Genomic DNA, 23,169 nt, shown 5'->3' on the forward strand with positions numbered 1-23,169 from the left:
TGCCTTGGACTACAAGAAGTATATGGGCGGTTGCGACAAGAACAACCAGATGACCTGCCTTCATCGTTCACGACGCCACTACCAATAGCCACGATGCTTCTTCATCAAATTTTCATGTGAGTTTGCTACAACTCTTATGTGCTGTACCTTTCTACATAAGAAGCTGTTAGAAAATCTCTGTACTTAACAAGATACATTCAAACAGTGTGTTTGAAACTGGTATGAAATTACCGTTCTACAAGAAGAACCCTGTGCTCAATGCCTGAAGCCAGGCAATCACTACCTTAAAATTTCCCCTGGCACATCATCTGACCACATCTGTTCTGTGTGCATGGAGAAACACCTGAGATACAACAGACATCACCCAGGAGTATCTTACAAAAACCACCCCCAAAAGAAGGTGAAGACAAGGTTCTGGTGCACCCACTGCAGAAAGTACCTGTGCATCAAGGAGGGCTCCATCTGTTGGGTAGACTGGCACACGAGTAACTGAAGGCTGAATACTGGCGGTAGATGAAAGGCAAAAAATTACTAACACGTTTAAATTTTTTTCACAATTTTGTCATGAAGGTAAAGCACAGGGGCAAATTAGGTTCAGTAGCTTAGGTCTGGTAGGGTTAAAAATCTCTTGTCAGAAAAGGATCAACAAAACTTAAGTTGTTGATCTTTTTTTTTTCCTTGGAAGTAAAAGTACAAAATCCAGCCTCATGTTGTGTTGTCGAGGTCACTCTTTTAGTTTTCTTTTTTGATTTAATAAGCTAGAAAGGCGTGCAGATGCCAAATTGTAAGTTGAAAAAGTGTTTACAAATAAAAGCGTGTTGAAATGGAAAATATAGAATAAACAGATAACTGCTTTATATATATATATATATATATATATATATACTAGCATTTCAGCCCGGCGTTGCCTGGGTGTTTGGAGGTGTGTTGAGCAAAAAAAAAAAGAAAAAAAGAAAAGTGGTAGTAGGAAGGCAGGCTTGAACCTGTACCGCAAAGGAGGAAAAGACCAGGAAAAAACCTGACGTCTTTGCTGTTATGACCACCGGCAAACCGGAAGTGACGTAGGTTTAAATTAAGGCTAAACAATCGAAAAGAGAATTGAAATTATCGGTGAAAAAAGCGACCCCTCCCTGTTGAAAAGTGCCCAGTTGAGGGTGAAGAAATTAATTTTTTTAGCCAATTTTTCGGTATTTGTCGTCCGAAGGGTCGAGCTTCAAAACGATACTGATCTTGTGAAAATCTGTCGCCTCTGTCGAAAGTTTTAGGCAGACATGCAAACATACATACATACATTTATATATTTGTAGCTCAAAATTTTTACCTAAACCGATTAAAAAGTTTGCCCTATCTCTGAATACCCTTTATGTCAAATTTCAAATGTTTGGACCAGAAATTGAGTAATTTGGTAGACTGCAGAGGTCAAATTTTTTTAACTTTGATCCCTATTATGACCCCTTAACATTTATTCTTTTAGGCTCAAATCAAGTTAAGTTAGATCCATGTCCAAGGAACCTATATCTAAAATTTCAATTGTTTATACCCAAAATTGTTGGAGGAGTTTGGTAGAGTTTTCAAAGGTCAAATCGTTTAACTTTGACCCCTTAACAGCCGAATTTCTGGCCGAAAACGGATTGCAAAGATTTTCCCAAATCTTAGTACCCTGTATATCAAATTTCGAGTCTGTAGACTGAAAATTGACAGAGTTATTGCATAGGGAAATGTACACAGACAAACAGACACTTTCACTTTTATCTATATATATATATATATATATATAAAGTGAACGTGTGTCTGTGTACATTTCCCTACGCAATAACTCTGTCAATTTTAAGCCTACAGATTCGAAATTTGATATACAGGGTACTGAGATTTGGGAAAATCGATGTGATTGGTTTTCGGACAGAAATTTGGCGATTAAGGGGTCAAAGTTCAACGATTTGACCTTTGAGAACTCTACCAAACTCCTCCTACAATATTGGGTCTAAACACATGAAATTTTAGATATAGGTTCCTTAGACATGGATCTAACTTAATAACTTTATTTGAGCCCTAAACAATAAATTTTAAGGGGTCATAATAGGGGTCAAAGTTTTAAAAATTTACCGTTTTTTTTTTTTTTTTGCTCAGCATACACCCCCAAACACCCGGGCAACGCCGGGCACCCATGCTAGTGTGTGTGTATATATATATATATATATATATATATATATATATATATATATATATATATATATATACATACACACACAAACACGGTTGGTATTTAAAAAAATAATCTTAAAGTGTCTTCTTTTTAGGTGTTTTGGAGGAACAGTGTCCTGGGGCAATACGGGTACAATTGGCTACACTTATCAGGAAGATGATCAAACTATCACACATCAGATTGTTGATCGACCACAACAAGAGAAAAAGTTTCTATCCAGGTACAGAAAAAACACTTTTATGCAGTTATTTATTTTTTTACATGTTTTTTCTTTTTCCCTTTTTTTTTTCTATTTCTGTGTCTTCTTTTGAGTATGTTAAACCTTTGTTGATTTTGAGTATGTTAGACCTTTGTTGATTTTGAGTATGTTAAACCTTTGTTGATTTTGAGTATGTTAGACCTTTGTTGATTTTGAGTATGTTAGACCTTTGTTGATTTTAAGTATGTTAGACCTTTGTTGATTTTGAGTATGTTAGACCTTTGTTGATTTTGAGTATGTTAGACCTTTGTTGATTTTGAGTATGTTAGACCTTTGTTGATTTTGAGTATGTTAGACCTTTGTTGATTTTGAGTATGTTAGACCTTTGTTGATTTTGAGTATGTTAGACCTTTGTTGATTTTGAGTATGTTAGACCTTTGTTGATTTTGAGTATGTTAGACCTTTGTTGCTTTTGAGTATGTTAGACCTTTGTTGATTTTGAGTATGTTAGACCTTTGTTGATTTTGAGTATGTTAGACCTTTGTTGATTTTGAGTATGTTAAACCTTTGTTGATTTTGAGTATGTCAGACCTTTGTTGATTTTGAGTATGTTAGACCTTTGTTGATTTTGAGTACGTTAGACCTTTGTTGATTTTGAGTACGTTAGACCTTTTTTGATTTTGCGTACGTTAGACCTTTGTTGATTTTGCGTACGTTAGACCTTTGTTGATTTTGCGTACGTTAGACCTTTGTTGATTTTGCGTACGTTAGACCTTTGTTGATTTTGCGTACGTTAGACCTTTGTTGATTTTGCGTACGTTAGACCTTTGTTGATTTTACGTACGTTAGACCTTTGTTGATTTTACGTACGTTAGACCTTTGTCGATTTTGCGTACGTTAGACCTTTGTCGATTTTGCGTACGTTAGACCTTTGTCGATTTTGCGTACGTTAGACCTTTGTTGATTTTGCGTACGTTAGACCTTTGTTGATTTTGCGTACGTTAGACCTTTGTTGATTTTACGTACGTTAGACCTTTGTTGATTTTACGTACGTTAGACCTTTGTCGATTTTGCGTACGTTAGACCTTTGTTGATTTTGCGTACGTTAGACCTTTGTTGATTTTGCGTACGTTAGACCTTTGTTGATTTTGCGTACGTTAGACCTTTGTTGATTTTGCGTACGTTAGACCTTTGTTGATTTTGCGTACGTTAGACCTTTGTTGATTTTGCGTACGTTAGACCTTTGTTGATTTTGCGTACGTTAGACCTTTGTTGAATTTGCATACGTTAGACCTTTGTTGATTTTGCGTACGTTAGACCTTTGTTGATTTTGCGTACGTTAGACCTTTGTTGATTTTGCGTATGTTAGACCTTTGTTGATTTTGCGTATGTTAGACCTTTGTTGATTTTGCGTATGTTAGACCTTTGTTGATTTTGCGTATGTTAGACCTTTGTTGATTTTGCGTATGTTAGACCTTTGTTGATTTTGCGTATGTTAGACCTTTGTTGAATTTGACAAAAATAAAAGAAAATAATGATAAAAAGCCAACTTGTAATCTCCTCTAATAATAATGATGATGATGATGATGACATACACTGTGTATGTATCTACTAATATTCCCAAGTCATCAATAATAGAAATGTATTGAAAAAAAAAAAGAGATTTAATCAAATCAATCAAACTAAATCCATCATATAATTAGATTTTTTTTCTAATAAAGTTTAATATAGTTTTTAAACAAATTACCTAATTGGGTTAAAATTAGCTTTGATATAGATAAAATGGCTGCCTGGTTTCAGATGTGGTACGGACCAGGGAGATAGCTTGCTTCACTCAACCAAGATGAACACAGTTGTAACAGCAATAACTGTACCAAGTGACAACGTTTACACTTTGGTGTCCAAAAATGAAAATGCTTACAATGGTTTCTGTGCATACACTTGTTTGAATTGATTAAAAAACAAATAAAAACATTTTAAACCAATCAGATGCATTTTTCTGAATTTATCAAATTTGTCGTTTTAATCCACTCTGATTGAATAAGAAACTAGGTCTTTCCTTCAATAAGTAAGTTTGAGCCAAAATCCACAACAGAGCTAATGCACACACACACATACATACATACATACATACATACATACATACAACTCCTAAACTCTTTCATATTATTATAAACTTATTCATTTTAAATACTCCTAACATCTCTCACTGAACTTATTACAATGAAAATAAATTAGCATTGACTCTTATTAATAACTTTTAATCAAATCTAAGTTTTGTAATTGGATGGGGAAGTTTTGATTACAATTTTTCTGACTTGTGGATAATTCAGGCTTTCTCTATGAATTCCTTTTTTTCTACAAGGATTCTCAAAATATTTTTTAAAAAAAGTATGTTTTCCTATCTAAACTTCCACTTTCCAACCTATAAAAATATCTCTTTAACAAACTTTTGAACTTATTTTGTTTGTTCGTCCCCTGACAAAAGGAGAGTTGACCTGTAAATTCACCCTTGTTCGTTTGTCTGTCTGCACTTCTCTCAATAACTACGTCTTGGAATTTTTTGAAATTTTGCACAAACATTAAACATGATATGAGTAAAGTAACAGAACAGATTTTCAGAGAAAACTCTGGTTGCCCCCGCAGGGGTGCCTTTTGGGTTAAAATGGCTAAAATTGACACTTTTGTGCTTATTAAAAAAAAAAAATTGATGTCTTGGATTTTTATAAAACTTTCTGAAAAGTTATAACTAACCGATTTTTATGTAATCTTGTTTGTCTATACTTTGCGATAACTTTTGGGTGTGCCCCAGGGACTCTTTTAGGGCTAATAAAAACATTCCATTTTTGGGACTATTTTGCCATATTTGTCCAAAATTTTCTGTGTATGTCTATTTAGCAGTTTTGCATGGTGCTAAACTCAAATTTAAATATGTTAAGACCTTGGGGACTTTTGGGGCTAGGCAATGCTGAACTTTGAAAAAAAAATTTTTATGCCTCGTTCACTGTGCACTCCTGGGGTCCATTCATGCTTCACTTGTTAATCATATAACAGTTGCTTTTGCTGTAAAGCTTTCCTTCAATGGTTTAAAGATTTTTGAAGGGGATATTTTCAAGGAAAACATTTTCATTAAAAATGCCCCCCCTCAAAAATCTTCTTCCAAACTGTAACCTAAAAAATGGCCAATAAATTGGCTGTATTCATGAAAGAAGTAATAAAACTAATGTACAACTTCATTGTCTGTTGAAATATTTCAGACAATTTGATTCACTTAAGCTATTATTATACCAAAGCTGAGTTAATCAACATTGGTTTTTCTATGACATTTTTTTTTTTTTTTTTACGCATATATTTTTAATCATGCAAAATACATGCTAAAATATTCTTTAGTTTTTGGGATTGAGTTATGTTTTTAAAAAAAAATTCATTATAATTAGCCGTAATTTGCAATTAACTCACTCATCCGTCTTAGTTTCTATCAATCTCACCTTCTCTCCCTGAATGTTGTTTTAACCCTTTCCTCCCAGCTTTTATTTTAGTCTATCATTCTTGTTTATTTTACGTTTTCTTAACACAGTTAAGAAAATTAAAGAATTGTAACAGTCCATTATAAGCAAAATGATACTACTTAACCCATAGCTGGAGAGGGAGTGGGATGGGAGATAAAGTGAATGACTATTTTTGGATTTAGGCTTTGCACGCTGATATTTTCATGATTTAAGCAATTTAACTTCCACTAACTCGCATCTATATTTTTTCCTTTTTTTTTTTTTTTAAGTATTCATATATACAGGGTGTCCCAAAAGTCTTGGGCACATTTTAACATTGAATATCTTAAGAACTATTAAGATATTGGATCTAAAAAGAAATGAAAAATATCAAAAGCCTTACAAAAAACTTAATGCATTTAGCTTTAAAAATGGTATCACTTTCATCTTTCTACTATTCAGAGTTATGAAGATATGAGGACTTGAAATGTGCCCAAGACTTTTGGAACACCCTGTATAATTTGTGCTTTTTATATATATATAAGTGTTGGGACGATTGATTGAAATTGAGAATCTTTTGAAGTATTGAAATCGGAAAAACTTGTACCTATTTTCTGATGCCAAAAACGATTCCTTTAATTATTATTATTTTTTTTTTATTTGATTTTGTTTAAAACAAAATCTGTCACCACTGGTAGTAGCGATAAAATAATGAATATTCATTTATTTAAATTTCCAGTAAAACTAAAATCCAAAGATCACCTCCTCACAAGTGTTTTTATGTTTGAGAAAATATATGCACATGTAAGATCAGTTTTTACAGCAATCAGGACAAAACCATCATTTTTATAGTTAAACATTTAGAGGTTTATAAAGAATCGGAATCAGGAATTTAGTACAAAATCAGTAATTGTAACAGAATCAGGAAAAATATTGTAATCATCCCATCACACACACACATATATATATATATATATATATATATATATATATATATATATATATATATAGTTATGTCTCGGAAGTAGAGTGAAAAGCACATCTTATTTTTCTTTTATTAATATTATTTTTTCCTTGTACACACTTTTTTGTGAATTATTCCATGGATTTCTGCCTTTGGATTATTATGGACCATCTTCTTCCAATTACGGGATTTCTTTGGATTTTACTTGAACAAATGGAAATTCTTTTAACTTTCTTGAAGTTTTACATTTGGATTTTACCGTCACTGGATTTTTTTTATCTTCCACCAGACTATCTATTAATGTGTAATCACCTTTTTCTTTACCATATTCCCTCTGCTTAACTTATTTTGTTTTCAAGTAAGATCTTTGACTTATTTGTTGTTTCATCAAATACTTCTGCATGCAAAATCCGATCCTGCATTTTGCTAATTCCTACCCTCTGATGAGAAGGAGAGTATTTCTTCGAAACTCCGTGGATTAAGGACTATCCATTTATCTAGTGTTTCCTTTTCAAATTAAATATGTTTTTAACTCATTTCAAAGTGTTTTTTAACATATTTCATTAACTGTTAGCTCATATATATATATATATATATATATACTAGCAGTGAGACCTGACATTGCTTGAATGATGATCAAGAATGTTCCACACTCCCATATTTCTGTCGTCATCAAAATCAATGAAATCGACCATTTTTCGATCAAATTGATTTATTGCCTGCTCTAGTTAGGGACCCATCGTGGTGCACTTAGAGGAAGTATCACATGCCTCCTCGCAGTAATTTAGTCTACAGTACATGTTAATCTACATTGCACTGTAGAGAATCTACTGTTGATCTTATGAAATTATCTTTTATGTATAATGGCATACATTAAGTTTAAAATGCAAAAGTCAAGTATCATGGTTAAATTGTGCTCTAAACAAAAACATTCATTTCAAACGCACACCTGTCATATCAAAGAACATACTGTTGATTTTATATGCCTGGCTTTACTGCTTGTGCAGTGATAATGGCTCGAATTTAAGTTTAAATTTTTTTTAAAAAGTCAATTATCATGGTGCAGTTGTGCTTTAAACAGAAACATTAATTTCAAACGCAACCCTGCTATATAAAAGAACCTGCTGCTTTTTTTTATGTTGAGCCTATCGGCTTGTGTGGTAATAAAACTCCCTAAATGTAATTGTGATGTTAGGCTGTGTAAGGTGTTAACTTTGGTCAAAACTGCCTGTTTATTCTTTAATCAGATTATTTCAATTATTGATTATCGATACTTATCAAAGACATTCCGCTACAAAACTTATCTAAGAACACTACCAGGCACATAAAATACCTTTGTGCGAAATTTCATAAAAATTGGCCCAGCTGTTTTTGAATCCATAGGGAACAGACTCATACAAACATACAAAAAAATTCCTTTTATATAATAGTAGAGATGTGTGTGTGTGTGTATATATATACACTAGCAGGCCCCACTTGGCATTGCCCAGTTGTAAAATCTGCTTAAATATAATATTTTGATTAATGCAGATTTTGTATTTATTATTATAATAGACCCAGAATATAGTAATGATTTAAAAAGTTATTATAAAAATGTCTGGTGCGCTACCACCAAGAATTGAAACCAAAACATTTAACTTACAATTTACTTTTTTCTTTGACGTTAATGTCTGACCTACGAAGATATGTTTGCTGCAAGGCTAAAAATTAAACATGAACTAATAACTAACACGTTATGCATGCATATTCGTAATGCCATCGTTTCACACGTTTGCACCGATTTTCCCCGGCTAAAATCCAAATATAATGTTTTGCATGGGTTCGGATACCCTATATATTAAGTATCATGTCTGTAAACAAAAAAATTGACAGGAGTTTTGTAGGCAAAAATTTTTTAAACAAATATATGTATCCATAAATATATATAGAAAGAGGTTTGTGTTTGCGATAACCTTTTTACGCAAATATTAATCATGTATAATATCTGCATGAATATAATTATACGTAAAAGTTAACTAAAGATGATGATCGCATAAGAAAACTGAAAAATACTAACAGGGAATTAATTGAAATGAATGTTTAAAAGAATATGTAAATTAGCTAGATCTTTTGCAGATACATGCAATTCCACGATCCATATATAACAAAGTTGTATTTTCTTTTGAAATAAATAGAAAAAAGGGTTTTTAATATGATATCAGATCTGCAGTTCATTGTCTGGAGGAAGAGTTAATTCACAAAGTAATCCTAACTCTTATTTAGATGTAATCCTTCCTATCTCTGCCTGCAGAGTGCAAACATTTTGGTGGACAGAAGCTGGATAACAACCATGAAGGAGAATTTGATTGAGCTCTCAGGTATATAGGTGGTCCACCTTTGATGGTGGAATGATGATTGGTCAGCCATTGGGGTCAGAGTGGACCTGGGGGCAATGGCAATTAAGGGATGGCTCCATACTTCCCAAAGCCCGCAAGCTGGGGCCTCACCATCAGATATAGTTTAAGGTCATATCCAGGACCAAGGGTTTGGGAGGGTGAGGCAGAAAATGAGCAAGAGAGAGGTAAGAAAGATACAAGTTTTAATAGAAATATGTTTCATATTTTTTCCCGGGTGACATCGGATAGCCCTGCTAGTTTGCATATAATTTTGATACTTATTATTTTCTCGCTTTTTTCCGCAGGTATTATATCCAGCCACAATGGGTGTTTGATAGTGTGAATTGCCGTAAGCTTCTCCCGGTTGAGGATTATTTCCCTGGCGTGTTGCTTCCACCGCATTTGTCACCGTTTGTGACTGAAGAAGATGGAGAATATGTACCCCCAGAGAAACTCAGTCGTATGTATGAAGATGGAGGTACGTTTGAAAGTCTTTATTCTTGTGTGGTTATCCACCCATAATAAAGTGAATTTTATTTGGTTAAATCAAGTCTTGCGGAAGGGTCCTTTGAGTGACAGAATTAATTTTTTTTAGGTACTGATCCAGAATCTAACCCAAGATCGTGTCAGCATTTTCCAGCAGTTTATGGTGAGCAGCCGGAAAAGTGACGATGCGAACACTGTCAGATGATAATGTTAAAACACTAGAAATAAAACTTAAACGCAAAAAATGATAACACTTAATGCAAGTTTAATTATATGATAGAAATTTTTGTTTATTTTCAAGCAAAGTATAGTGATTATTTCTTTTTTCTTTTTTTTTTTAACAAAAATATGAACAAAAATCCAAGAACTTTTTTTTTTTAAACAAAAATATGAACAAAAATCCAAGAATTTTCTTTTTTTTTTAAACAAAAACATGAACAAAAATCCAAGAAATTTTTTTTCCTCATCTCAATTATAATCTAACAATTTCTTGTAGCAATGAATTTTATTAGAACTTGTCCTCCGCTGACGTTCCGTTGATTGACTAATTACGTCAGCTTTTTCCAGCTGTTTACTGTAAACTGTCGGAAGATGCTAAAGTGACCTTTGTAGTTAAATATTTAGAGATTTATAAAAAATTGTAATCGGGAATTTAGTACGGAATCTGTAATTGTATCGGAGTTGGAGAAAAATATTAGAATCGTCCCATCACTAGTGGGTAAATTTAAATACAGTTCATGATGGAACAATAATATATATAATACCTTTACAAAATAAATAATAAATAAAATTTATTTGGGGTTTTAATATCTGGCCAATTGGGTGACATATCTGGTCCATCTTGGATCTTGTTTCGACAGAAAAACTGCAATGAAAATTCTCCATAAGAATGACTGGGCCTCTCGTTTTATTTTCGGCAACTTTTTATTCCAAAGTGGGTTTTTTTCCCCCCCACTTGGAAAGTTGCACACTGATCTAAGTCCCGTTTACATTCTGACTATCGCCATTTCTAATACCCTAACTAATTTCTACATATCTCAAAAAGATCATCTCCCCTCATTATTAGAATACGCCACTGAGATAATCACTTGATGTTTTTACGTCATTATTTCTAAGTTGCCAAATAAATTGTTATGATAACATTTTTTAAGTTAACATTCCTAAATTAATCTAAATAAATATTTGTTCTAAACATTTATTTATCAATACCGTAGTACTGTTAACATACATACATACGTGTCACGGTTTCCAGATTATAAGTTATTCAATTGGGTGATCCTATTTATTAAAAAGGAGGACAGAAGGTGATAACCTACTACAAACATTAAATTAGTATGTAAAAATGCTAATTTAATGTTTGTAGTATGTTATCACCTTCTACCCTCTTTTGTCAAAAATAGCCAGACGCAATGTAAAAAAAAAAAGAAGAAAATGTCGCTTAAAAGCTGTACATGAAACTAAAATATACCTTCTTGGTCTTCTGGCTAGGATCCAAGGGTAGTATATGTTCTGTCTAAAGATGGTATAATGATATCGTGGGGTTTCTTTCTGCTTGCACTGGGAATATGTCACAAACTCCTATAAGGATATTGGAGATAACCCGTAATAACCAGATATATTCTGACACTACATTAACCAGATTACTTAGATAAATATTTTTACAGTTTTAACAAAAGGGATACAATAATATTGTGGAGTCTCTGTTCACGCTGAATGTTCACAGAATGTTCAGCAGCAATATATTACACATGAAAGATTCCGCTGTGCAATTTCCACAGGTCCCGTTAGTTTTTATTATTCTGAAACATATTTTAGCTGCCGAAACTTTAACACAACTATAATATAATAACTATAATAATCATCGCCCAGCACACCTTTCGGCGTTGTACGGTCAATATCCAACTCTATAAGCTCATCAGATCTAATCCTGGCTTTAAGACTCCTTTTGTAATGCATGCATCGTTTCATTCTCTCGTTTCGTTTTTCTGTATTTAAAGATGTTATTTGCAAAATTTTTGCTTTACTTTCCATCGACAGAACGTTAAGATAAAAAAATTTTTGTATCATATTTTTTCAATACTGACATTTTCTTTAGGAATTGCTCCCAAGAATTTGTTTACACACGGAATTATTAGTACTCCTACCCCCACATACTGCGGGAAGATATGATAAAAGGTCAAAAGAAAATGTCTAAACAGCCTTGTTAGCATTCCTTGGTAGACAGTTAATTACCAATAAACTAACCTCTTCTCAAACGGTGGGAAGGTAAAGCCTGGGAGGGTGGATTCTCTAGAATTGCATAGAACCATCTGATAGGTGTAAAAAAAAAATTACCCTACCTCTGCTGAAATAATAATCGAGGACATATCCTTGACTTGGTATGAAAACCTACATGAACTGCACCATTTCATTGTTGTAGAGATTGTTTGCCATCCTTCCCCAGCAGTGATGATCAAGCACCACCTTCCTCAAAATATAATTTATTATTTTTAATGAGTTATTTTGTTTTACAACATTATCATGAACCTAATCAAAACTTAAGCGGTTCGATCTAATATCTCCAAAGTAATAGTTGGACAACATATTCAGCAAAAGAGTTTGATATGAGATTCAAAATATTTTACTAGCCTGCGTGTTTCATCCATGTTATAATGCTATACATGTGGCCCTTTTGTATAAATAAAGTTCTTCAAAAATATCGTAAACAAAAACAAAAAAACAAAAACAAATGATTTCTAGAAAAATGGCGGATCCACCAAGATAGCTTCCGGCTCAGACTTTGGGGAGGCTTAGTTTCAAATTTTGCTAGGTTCAATCATGCTGATGAGATGTAGACAACAAAACACGTGTCTGTGGATAATTAAATTTTTAATATATATATATATATATTACTCATCTGATTGAAGGGAAAATTTATTCCCAATTAGCATTAAGGTAAAATGCTCCTTTGTATACATAATTGAATTCATTTGAAAGTATCGTAAACAAAATAAACAAATAGATGATATATAAGAACAGATGTATGTGTGTCTGTCTGTGTGTAAATATTTAACCTATAAACTCTTAAACTACTGGTCATATAACACTGAAATTAACAGAAAATAGTAATCAGGGACGTCTTATATAGGGAGTTGAGCAGCGAGATATTTTTTTGCATTTTGTTTAAATTTCTGCATGTTAGTACAGTCAGTGAAGCAGGAAAAGTGAGAGGGAATTCCAAAATCTAGCAGTTCAAGGAAAGAAACTGTTAGAATAAAAAGCTTTCCAGCATCTAAGGATCTCTACAATGAAGGGGTGGAATTTTGCTGCTTGTCAGGTTAGTCAGAGGAATTTACATTGAGGGGAGGGGTACAAGTGCAGCAAGTTCATCAGAGCACATTCCATTAAAGTAGTTGTAAAACAGGTGCAGGGTTGTAACATTGTGATGATGGGACAGGGGTTAGAGCTTGATTGATAGTGTGGGACCTGTTAAAATAGGAAACTCTTTATTTAAAGTTTTAGCGAAAATGAACAAGTAGGGGATTTGCTTTTTTATCCTGCCCAAGCATGTTTAGTTGTAATAAAAATTTCAGAACCTAAATGTTTATTTATATTTTTTTTTTATTTCCCCAGATGACGAAGTTGAACAAGTGGAAGAAGAAGATGAGGAGGATGAAGATGATGAAGAAATAGAGGACGAGGCCAATGAATCGGAATCTGAAGAATCAGGGACGGAATCGACCGATTTAAAGACAAAATCTGAAAACAAAGAAAATGGAGAAACCAAAAAATGTAAGGAGAAAAAAAAAAATTTTTTTTGAATTTGTTTTGAAACTTTTTTTTTTCTAAATTTAGAAATAGAAACCAAAAAAAAAAAAATCTTATTTCTTTTAAAATTCATCCAATCCAATTTTGACTTTTATAACATCTTATTGGCAAGATGTAATTAATAACATTTAATAAGCAAAATTACAAATATGCTTTTATATCTAATTTTATACTAAAACTGAGTAAATCAACATTTCTTCCCTAAACGTTTTTTCTTATATACTTTAACTAGCCTGAGTGCCCGGCGTTGCCTGGGTGTTTGGAGGTGTATGTTGAGCAAAAAAAAAAAAAAAAGTGGTAATAGGCAGGCAGGTTCGAACCCATACTGTGAAGGAGAAAAAGAATGTGTGAAAACAAAAAAAAAGATGACGGTTTTACCGTTGCGTCCATCACCAAATCAAAAGTGGCGAAGGTTTAAATTAAGGCTAGTCAATCGAAAAAGAGGTGATAACTTTTGAAAAAATTGGCCAAAAAAGCTACCCCTCTTTGTAGAAAAGTGCCCATTGAGGGTGAAGGGATTAATGTTTTTAGCTAATTTTTTTCGATGTTTGTCGTCCGAAGGATCGAGCTTCAAAACTTTTCTTGTGAAAATCCGTCGCCTCTGTCGAAAGTTTTAGGCATACATACATACATACATACATTTAAACAAACAGGTGAGGTTTATATTATAGACTAGCCTGGGTGCCCGGTGTTGCCCGGATGTTTGGAGGTGTGGGTTCGTGACGCGAAGGTGGAAAAAAAAGTGAAATAAAATCTGACATCGTAGGCGATGTTTCCATGACGCGATCGGAAGTCAAAAGCGTTGAAATTAACCGAAGTCAATCCAATGGTGACGATGACTTGCTAAAATGTCTGCGAAAAAAAATCGACCCATCCTTGTACAAAACGGCGGAGTTTAGGGTGAAGGAATTAATGTTTTGGGCCAATTTTTCGATATTTGTCGTCCAAGACGTCGAGCTTCAAAATGATACCAATCGTATTAGGATCTGTTGCCCCCGTCGAAAGTTTTTGTGAGACATACAAACATACGTACGTACATTAAAACAGACAGGTGAGATTTATATTATAGATTAGCGGCTGCACTGTGTCCGCACACACAATGCCGAATCAAACACAAAATCAAGTACACTCAATATCGTCTTACCATCAACGCTTACCCTGTGAACTCGGAGTATGGGAAATTTCCGATATGCACAAAGCAAAATCACTGAAAAAGCAAAAATACCCTAACTAAGGTTAAGGATAATGAGTAAACGTTGGATAAAATGATGGTTAAAATTAATACGAACTTGCCAGGATTTGAACTTGGAATCTTCTGATCCATAGTCAAACGTGTGTTATCCATTGTGCTATAAGTCGTGTCCATATGCCGAAAAATCTTACTATGACTATACAAACAGTGCTAAATTCCGTTGACATATGGCAGATAAGTTTTTGAACAAGTTTATGAAACGGCCCAAAAAACCCTTTTTGTGTGACTTGGCATTCAATCTAGGGACTCACAACTTTCAGAGAAAAAAAGAATTTTTCAATTCGGTGCATCTGTTCAAAAGTTTTATTGGTATATAGGCACACACACACACATATAGATAAATAAATAAGCATTTAGAATTTTATTATTAGTATAGATAACGAAATTACACACTAAAATGTTGTTCAGTTCTGGGATTGAGTAATGTTTGAAAAAAAAAAAATTCTGTTTTAATTTGGATCATTCTGACTACTGTTTTTATTTTGAGTGTTATTCTTACATTTTGGTGGATGTAACCTCCGACATTCTTCGGATGTATCTCATTGAACTCGGCGGGTCTGCATGTAATTTCAAACAGAACACTTCATTTATTCCATGGGAGTATCATGCTTTCATTTGTGACATGGTCTTAAGTTTTTTTGTTTTTTTTTTGTTTTTTTACAAAGGAGTCCCCACTTATCAAGGCCTGGAGGCCACTCGAGGATAAGGGTTAATGTAACCGTTTGTAGTAGAAATTTGGTAAGCTGGATTACTTAAGGCGATGGCTCATCAGGAATTTGTTCAAGTTGGACTTGAAGACAATCATGTTGTAGTTAGCTGGAAAGTAGGAAAGTGGAACAGAGTTCCACAAGTGTGCAGTTCTAAGAAATAAGGTTTGTTCATGGAATCTACGTTTAGGTCTAGGCACAGATAAAGAGTGAGGGAAATTATTGATAGTGGTTTCAGCTAGACGTGTGTTTTTCATGAAAGTCAGAATGGAGAGGGACCATAGATTTGAACTCAGATGAACACTTGCCATAAAGCAGAGATCGGCTAGCAACGTCTCTTCTGTGGGAAAGAGGTTGCAGGAAAGAGAAAAGGGCATCCTCCCACCAGGCTACAAAGTCTATTTTGAACTCTGTCAAGACAGGATAAGCTGCTTCTAGCAGCTCCTACCCAGACGTGCCAACAGTGATCCATCCTTGGATGTACTTGGCTCTTATACAGGTGGAAAATTGCATCAGCAGTGAGATATCTACTGGAACAGTAATTTGTAATTGTATTCTTAGTACTTTATTCATTTCACCATAGGTCCTAATTACTTTTTTTTAATTATTTGTCTTTTTTTTTCTATTGCAGTGTGGAAGAAACAGAAAAGAGCAAGAAAGAAGCGACAGTTGGCAGAACAGGATGTCAGTACGGTGCCAAAGGTCAGTGGACCATTCATCACGTTTTTTTGTTTCTTTTACTCTATCCTATTTTCTGAACCTGGTGTCACAGTTCTTGCAGTCAGAGAGAACTAAATACCTCCTCATACACATGGTATATCTTTATCAGTCCCCCGACAAAGGAGGGATTGGACCTAGTAGTTCACTTCTGTTTGTCCGTTTACACTTTTCTCAATAACCATGTCTCGGATTTTTTGAAATTTTGCACAAACATTAGTCATGGTGAAAGTAAATTTTTGCCAGAGCGGGTTTTCCGGGATAATTCTAGTTGTGCCCCCTAGGGAACATTATAGGGGTAAAATTGCTCCCAAATCTTTTATCTGTTTATTTGTTTGCACTTTTCTTAATAACCACGTCTTGGATTTAAAAAAAATTTTGCACAATCATTAGTCCTGGTGAAAGTAAATTTTTGCACAGGAGGTAAGTTGGCGTTTACTATTATCGATTTAGATTTTATCACTTTCTCTTTAGATATACTAAGAAGATGTATCCGGCGTTGTCCGGTATTAAATGTAACATTAAATGCCTTTAAAAAAAATGAAGTAAAAAAAAAAAAAAAAAACAAAAAAAAAAAACAGAAGGAAACTTAGACATGTGCATGCGAGTATTATGTTTTTTCTAAACAGTTCACTTCTTCTTAGTAAAAAAAAAAATACCTAAGCTGAGATCAGAACCAAAATCTAAAGACAGTGAGTTAAGTACAATAACCATTAGACTAGCTTGACATAAAAAGCCTAGGATTTAAAAAAAAATTTTGCACAATCATTAGTCTGGGTGAAAGTAAATTTTTCACCTGTGAAGGGGGACCTTGCGTGATCGGCTTGTACAGGTTTCTGGAGTAAAAAAAAAAAAAAAAGCATCAGATGTTGGTAATATTCTGCTTAATCTTCTATTTTAAGATATGAAATACAAGCAAAAATGTAAGAACTCCTTTGCTTCACACACAGACGTCAACATACTTGTTACATCGGTTGCAAGAATAAAAAGAAAATGATCTTTAATAGGTTGGAAAGATAATATTTAAAAAAAAAAAAACAGACCAACTTTTTGGACAACCCAATTTTTTTATTTTTTTTTATTTATTTAATTTTATTTTTGTTCTTGCTATTTTCCCTTTTGAAACTGGAAGCCGTAATCAAGTAGACTGTTTCTCTTTTACCAAATAACATTTTTAGGTACAAATTCATTAAGCACGTCTTTTTTTCTTTTTCTTTCCTCCATTTTGCTCTCTCTCTCTCTCCAATGAACTTGTTTTGTATTTATTTATTTATTTATTTTTTTAATTTGGAATCCTTTGAGTTGCGGCTTCATAATTTGTGTATTCATTTTTTTTTTTTTGCGGACTGTTATTCTCATCTTTGTAGTTGTTGTTTCATTATATTTTGGGTCCCGTAGCGCAGTGGATGAAAGCATTGAGTCTCTACAATTTCAGGTGAGCATTGTCTGAAGATAGCGGTTTCAATCCTATCCAAAGCAGGCCAGGGTCTTGGATATGACCTTAAACTATATCCAGTGGTGAGGCCCCAGCTTGTGGGCTTTGGGGAGTGTGGAACCACCCTTTAATTACCATTGCTCTCAGGTCCACTCTGACCCGGAGTGGTAGTACCTGTTAGGGTTCCAACTATGGGTTGAATAGAAACCGACTTGAAAACAACAAATATATTCTATTAAAAATTTTTTTCTTCAAAATCTTTGGATTCGGCATTAAATAACCCGAAAAGGGTTGATATGCCGTAAAACAAAAACAACCAACCAACCAACCAAAGCAGGTCAGAGGATTAGTTGGGCAAAATGTGAGACAACAACAACTATGGAAGGCAGTAATAATTGGGGATACAGTTACAAGTCTCATTATTTCTATCCCATCATACAACATATAACACGTTTTATAATATATATCTCCCATCTGACTATATAACATTGATTATCGAGCACTATCATATAAGCTCGGTAGAAATTTATTTTGCGGACAGTTATCCTCATCTTTATAGTTGTTGTTTTACAACGTTTCACCCAACTATATCCCTGGCCATCATCAGGTGGTTAATTGTGATGGAATAGGAATGCTGAGTCACTTAAGTGTATTCTCAGTAATTACTGACTTCCATAGTTGTCGTCATCTCACCACGTTTTGGCCAACTAATCCTCTGGCCGACTTTGGGTAGGATTGAAACCACTAAATTCAGACATTGCTCACCTGGAACCGTAGATATTCAATGCTTCTATCCACTTCGTCACGGGCCGCGAAGAGCGTTCAAGGTTGGATTTTTTGGTTCTATAAATGCAAGTGGTAAGATAACAACGAAAACGTGGTGAGACAACAACAACTATGGAAGGCAGTAATTACTGAAGATGCAGTTAAGAGACTCAGCATTCCTATCACGTTGCAGTTAACTACGTGATGACGGCCAGAGGAATAGTTGGCCGAAACATTGTGAAACAACAACCGTGGAGATGAGGAAAACAGTCTGCAAATACAAATTTACTCGTCTCAAAGGATTCCAATAATAAAATGATATACCATTCGGTACAAATGGAAGACCAGATAAGAATAAAAAAAACTTGGATTTATAAGACCAAAAAATCCAACCTTGATTGCCCTTTGGGGTCCGTGACGCAGTGGATAGAGGCGTTCAGTCTCTACAGTTCCAGGTGAGCATTGTCTGAAGATAGCGGTTTCAATCCTACCCAAAGCAGGCCAGCGGATTAGTTGGCTAAAAACGTGGTGGGACAACAACAACTATGGAAGGCAGTGGTTGCTGAGAATGCAGTTACAAAACTTAGCATTTCTATCCCATCGCAGAAGAAGGCCAGAAAATGAGTCTGCCGAAACGTGGTGAAACAACAACAACAACAACGAAGATGAAGATAACAGTCCGCAAAGTAATGAATACACAATCCTGTTTTATATTTTGAAATCTCCATGCATTTCTACAAAAGGCGTTGTGCATCTGCAACGCATATGCTTGAAACATCGTTTTTATAGCAAAATTCGTCAGTTAAACGGCAGTGTATACATAATCTTTAAACTTGTTAATATTGTCTCCGTTTTCTGTTTTCAGAAGCCGAGCACGAAAAAGATGTTGGTTATTCCTGGTGCTGAGGAGACGGAAGATGTAGATGTCAGGATCAAGCAACGTGCACGCGAGGAACTGAAATTGGCAGAAATGATGATTCCAAAGAAGAAGAGACGTCTTTATGATAAGATTGTCACTCGCAAGAAGAAAATTGCACAGGAGGTAAGTTGGCGTTTGCTATTATCGATTTAGATTTTATCACTTTCTCTTTAGATATACTAAGATGTATCCGGCGTTGCCCGGTATTAAATGTAACATTAAATGCCTTTAAAAAAAATGAAGTAAAAAAAAAAAATAAAATAAAATAAAAAAATAAAAATAAAAACAGAAGTAAACTTAGACATGTGCATGCGAGTATTATGTTTTTTCTAAACAGTTCACTTCTTCTTAGTAAAAAAAAAAAATACCTAAGCTGAGATCAGAACCAAAATCTAAAGAATAACCATTAGACCAGCTTGACATAAAAAGCATTTTCAAATCTTGTGAATCGGTTGACAAACATAAAAATCTGACCCCCCCCCCCACCACCAAATACCAATTTTTTTTCTAATTTTGACCTCTTAGCAGCCCTTTTTTCTGGATGAAAACCCGATTAAAAAAAAAAAAAAAAAATTTCCCCATGTCTGAATACCCTATATACCAAATTACGCACATACAAATTTTTCTGTAGTTTTTTTTTTTTTTTTTAATAAGTGTAGTTCTGTATAAGCAGCAAAGTTTTCTTTTCTCCCTTATTCCATTGAGTTCTCTTTGGAGGAAATAACCAGCAGGGTAAAAATAAAGGTTTTACTAGTTAACATAAAACTGAAAACTTTAAAAATGTGGTTATAAACAATGTTTGCAGAAGTGAAAATGAAAAAAGGGTCCATGAGTTCAAATCTAATCCAAAGATAAAATCTAGATCAATGTATTAAGTTGCTTAAATCTATCCTGAATCGGAAATCCCTTAAAAAAAAAAAAAAAGAGAAATCAAATGAATCTGCTCCAAAGTTTTTCAGTTTTACATTAACTAGTAAACTATTTTCTCTGAAGCGAAAAATATAAATTTTTAAAAATCCATGGAATAAGCAAAAAAAAAAAAAAACTTATTATATTTCCTGTTTTTGAACATTTGCTGATTCAATAAATAATACAATTTTTTTTTATTTTTCATCTTTAGAATTTTTTTGTAAATTAATTCTCTGTCTACAATATTAGGCATTCCTTTATCAAAATAAGATCTAATAGAAAATATTTAAAACTAGCGGCTGCGCCGCGTCGGCACACAACGCCAAGTCAAACACAAACTCGAGTACACCTAACATCGTTTTACAATCAATGCTTAACCTGTGAACTTGGAGTATAGGAAATTCCCATATGCACACAACAAAATCACTAAAAAAACAAAAATAACCTAACTAAGGGTAAGGATAGTGAGTAAACGTTGGATAAAATGATTATGAACTTGCCAGAATTCGAACCTGGAATCTTCTGATCCGTAGTCAGACGTGTTATCCATTACGCCACAAGTCCTGTCTGTATGCCGAAAGATGTTACCGTGATTGTATACGGACAGTGTTAAATTCCATTGACATGAGTAGGTAACTTTTTTGACAATTGCACCCTTATTTTGGGCCTTTTGTTCGTTACGGACCATATAAGGACAATCTAGGGACTCACACGTTTCAGGGAAAAAAATAATTTTTCAATTTGGTGCATCCGTTCGAAAGTTTTATTGGTATATACACACACACGTAAATAAATAAACATTTAGAATTTTATTAATAATATAGATATTTATATTTTTTATTATTTTAAATTATATATCTTTATATTATTTTAAATTATTTATCTTTTTTTATTAGTTTATTTTTATTTTTTCCTGTTAATGATTTTTGAATATCAAAGTCAAAATCTATCAGGCCCTTTTCCACAAAATTCTTCTTTATGGCTGTGAGACTTGGCCTATGCAAACTGGAGGTATTCGACCATCACTGCCTTCACAGCATCCTCCGTGTCTGTTGGCAACAGTTTGTCTCCAACAGTACAATTTTCGTTCGGTGCAAGATCCACTCCCTCCAAAAATCTGTTTTCCAAACATCTTTGCTGGTTCAGCCATGCTTTTCAGTTACTTTATCTGTGAAGGCATTGATCCAGGCTAGAAGAAAACGTTACGGTGGCCAACTCGTAACCTGGCTCAGGACCATGAAGCAGGATACTGAACTTATTCTGGCTCCCCATCTTTACAGGGCCCATCGTTGGAACCACGAATGACTTCCACTCATAACAGAAGCAGGCTTGAATCATGGTACCTGCTCAGCCAGTGTTCAGGGCGTAGTGAACTTGTTGGAAAGAGCTGATCAACCAACCCATGATGAATGCCACAACCATGACCATGAGTGTTAATATTTTCTACTTTTCTATTTTCTTTTTCAGACCAATGCCTTGCAGAAGAAGAGAATGGCTATTGACAAAATGCAAAGAAAGAAGAAATCCAAAAACTTTTGAAATCTCCCACTTCGACAAAAAAAAAAAAAATATCCGTAAAATATGTAAAATTAATAAAGAGTTTTTTATATATATATATATATATATATATATATATATATATATATTGTATATATATATTGTATATATATTATTTTAATCATATTTTAGTGCAAGTACACTATAATAACAAAATTTGGAAAATGAAAAAAAAATCGATTTAAAAAATAAAAACAATGGTATCTACTGACTTTTTTTGTCAATTTCAACTAAAAGCAATGATATCTACTTTATTGTCATGTCAGAAATACTTAAATATTACCGCAATTAAAAAATTTTATCATAAAAAAAACCTGTCACTATAGTTTTGGAAAAACAAGGGAAGTAACCCAGTTATGCTAAAAAAAAAAATGGTAAAATGTACAATTTATTAAAAAAAAAAAATTGGCAATATTTACCTCCCTTTCGAACTCCATTTTTTTTTTTTTTTTTGTTTTTTGTTAGCCGAACATTTTATTTTCGCTAATTTTCGGCAAAAAATATTTTCTTTAATAATCATTTTTACCTTTTCATTTTTCGTAATCTTTGGATATATCCATTACTATAACATGACAATTAAGTAGAGACCATTGGTTTGCCTTGAAATTCAATATAAAAAATTTCGAATTTCACTATTATAGTGTAGTTGTACTTTTATATTAATTTATGGACCAAGTAAAGATTAGATACCCTTTAGCAGAAGACAAAGATTAGCAAACATTTCAAGTGACACTGGTTGTTCAACTTTGATATTATCGGTGGCCGTTTGTAAATAAATAGCAGACATGGTCGAATGTTCGCAAGCAAGATTTTTTAAAAATATATTTCCAAAACATTTTTTAATATTAAATATTTACAACAATTTTAATATTAAAAAAAAGTTTTGTAAATATAGATTTTTTTTCTTTTAAATCTTAAAGTTTTGTAAATATATTTTTAAAAATCTTGCTCTCGAACATTCAACCATGTCTGCTATTTGACGTGTTTACAAACAACCACCGGTAATGTCAAGGTTGAACAACTGGTGTCACTTGAAATGTTCGCTAACTTTCGTCTTCTGCTATGGGTTATCTAATCTTTACTTGGTCCTAATTTATTTATTTCTCTTATTGGTACTTGTTTAGTTTAATCAAGACATTAAAAAATGAAAATACTAAAACAAAAAAATTATATTGTACGTAATCGTTATGGAATAAAGTTTTCATACAAAAAAAATTTGCTTAATTTGATTTTACAGAGGTTTTTCTCTGTAAAAAGTTTTCAAACGTTAATGACATTGATAGTGTCGTGGCCATCTTGTTTATTTCGCAGACGAGGAGGGAGCATTGGGGGAGATATAATCACTGCTTAAAGTTTGTCAAAATTTGACGAGAATATTTTGAACCA

General features: G+C 33.5%; 1 protein-coding gene and 1 non-coding gene across 2 annotated transcripts in view; one reads left to right on the plus strand and one right to left on the minus strand.

Moving 5' to 3' along the window:
* Nucleotides 1-21,856, plus strand: part of LOC145269501 (pescadillo homolog) — a 71,229-nt gene extending 49,373 nt beyond the window's left edge. Inside the window, exons 12-17 of the mRNA XM_080125237.1 lie at nucleotides 2,298-2,423; nucleotides 9,535-9,707; nucleotides 13,328-13,486; nucleotides 16,113-16,183; nucleotides 19,264-19,440; nucleotides 21,694-21,856. Of these exons, the coding sequence (XP_079981363.1) occupies nucleotides 2,298-2,423; nucleotides 9,535-9,707; nucleotides 13,328-13,486; nucleotides 16,113-16,183; nucleotides 19,264-19,440; nucleotides 21,694-21,765 (778 nt within the window). The 3' untranslated portion in view covers nucleotides 21,766-21,856. The remainder of the gene's footprint in view (nucleotides 1-2,297; nucleotides 2,424-9,534; nucleotides 9,708-13,327; nucleotides 13,487-16,112; nucleotides 16,184-19,263; nucleotides 19,441-21,693) is intronic.
* On the minus strand, nucleotides 20,718-20,790 carry Trnar-acg (transfer RNA arginine (anticodon ACG)). The gene has a single exon. It is a non-coding gene; the product is annotated as a tRNA-Arg (tRNA).
* Nucleotides 21,857-23,169: the final 1,313 nt, after the last annotated feature.

Source organism: Euprymna scolopes, chromosome 45 (assembly GCF_053919585.1).
Source record: "Euprymna scolopes isolate OS-2025 chromosome 45, ASM5391958v1, whole genome shotgun sequence".
Taxonomy (NCBI): domain Eukaryota; kingdom Metazoa; phylum Mollusca; class Cephalopoda; order Sepiida; family Sepiolidae; genus Euprymna; species Euprymna scolopes.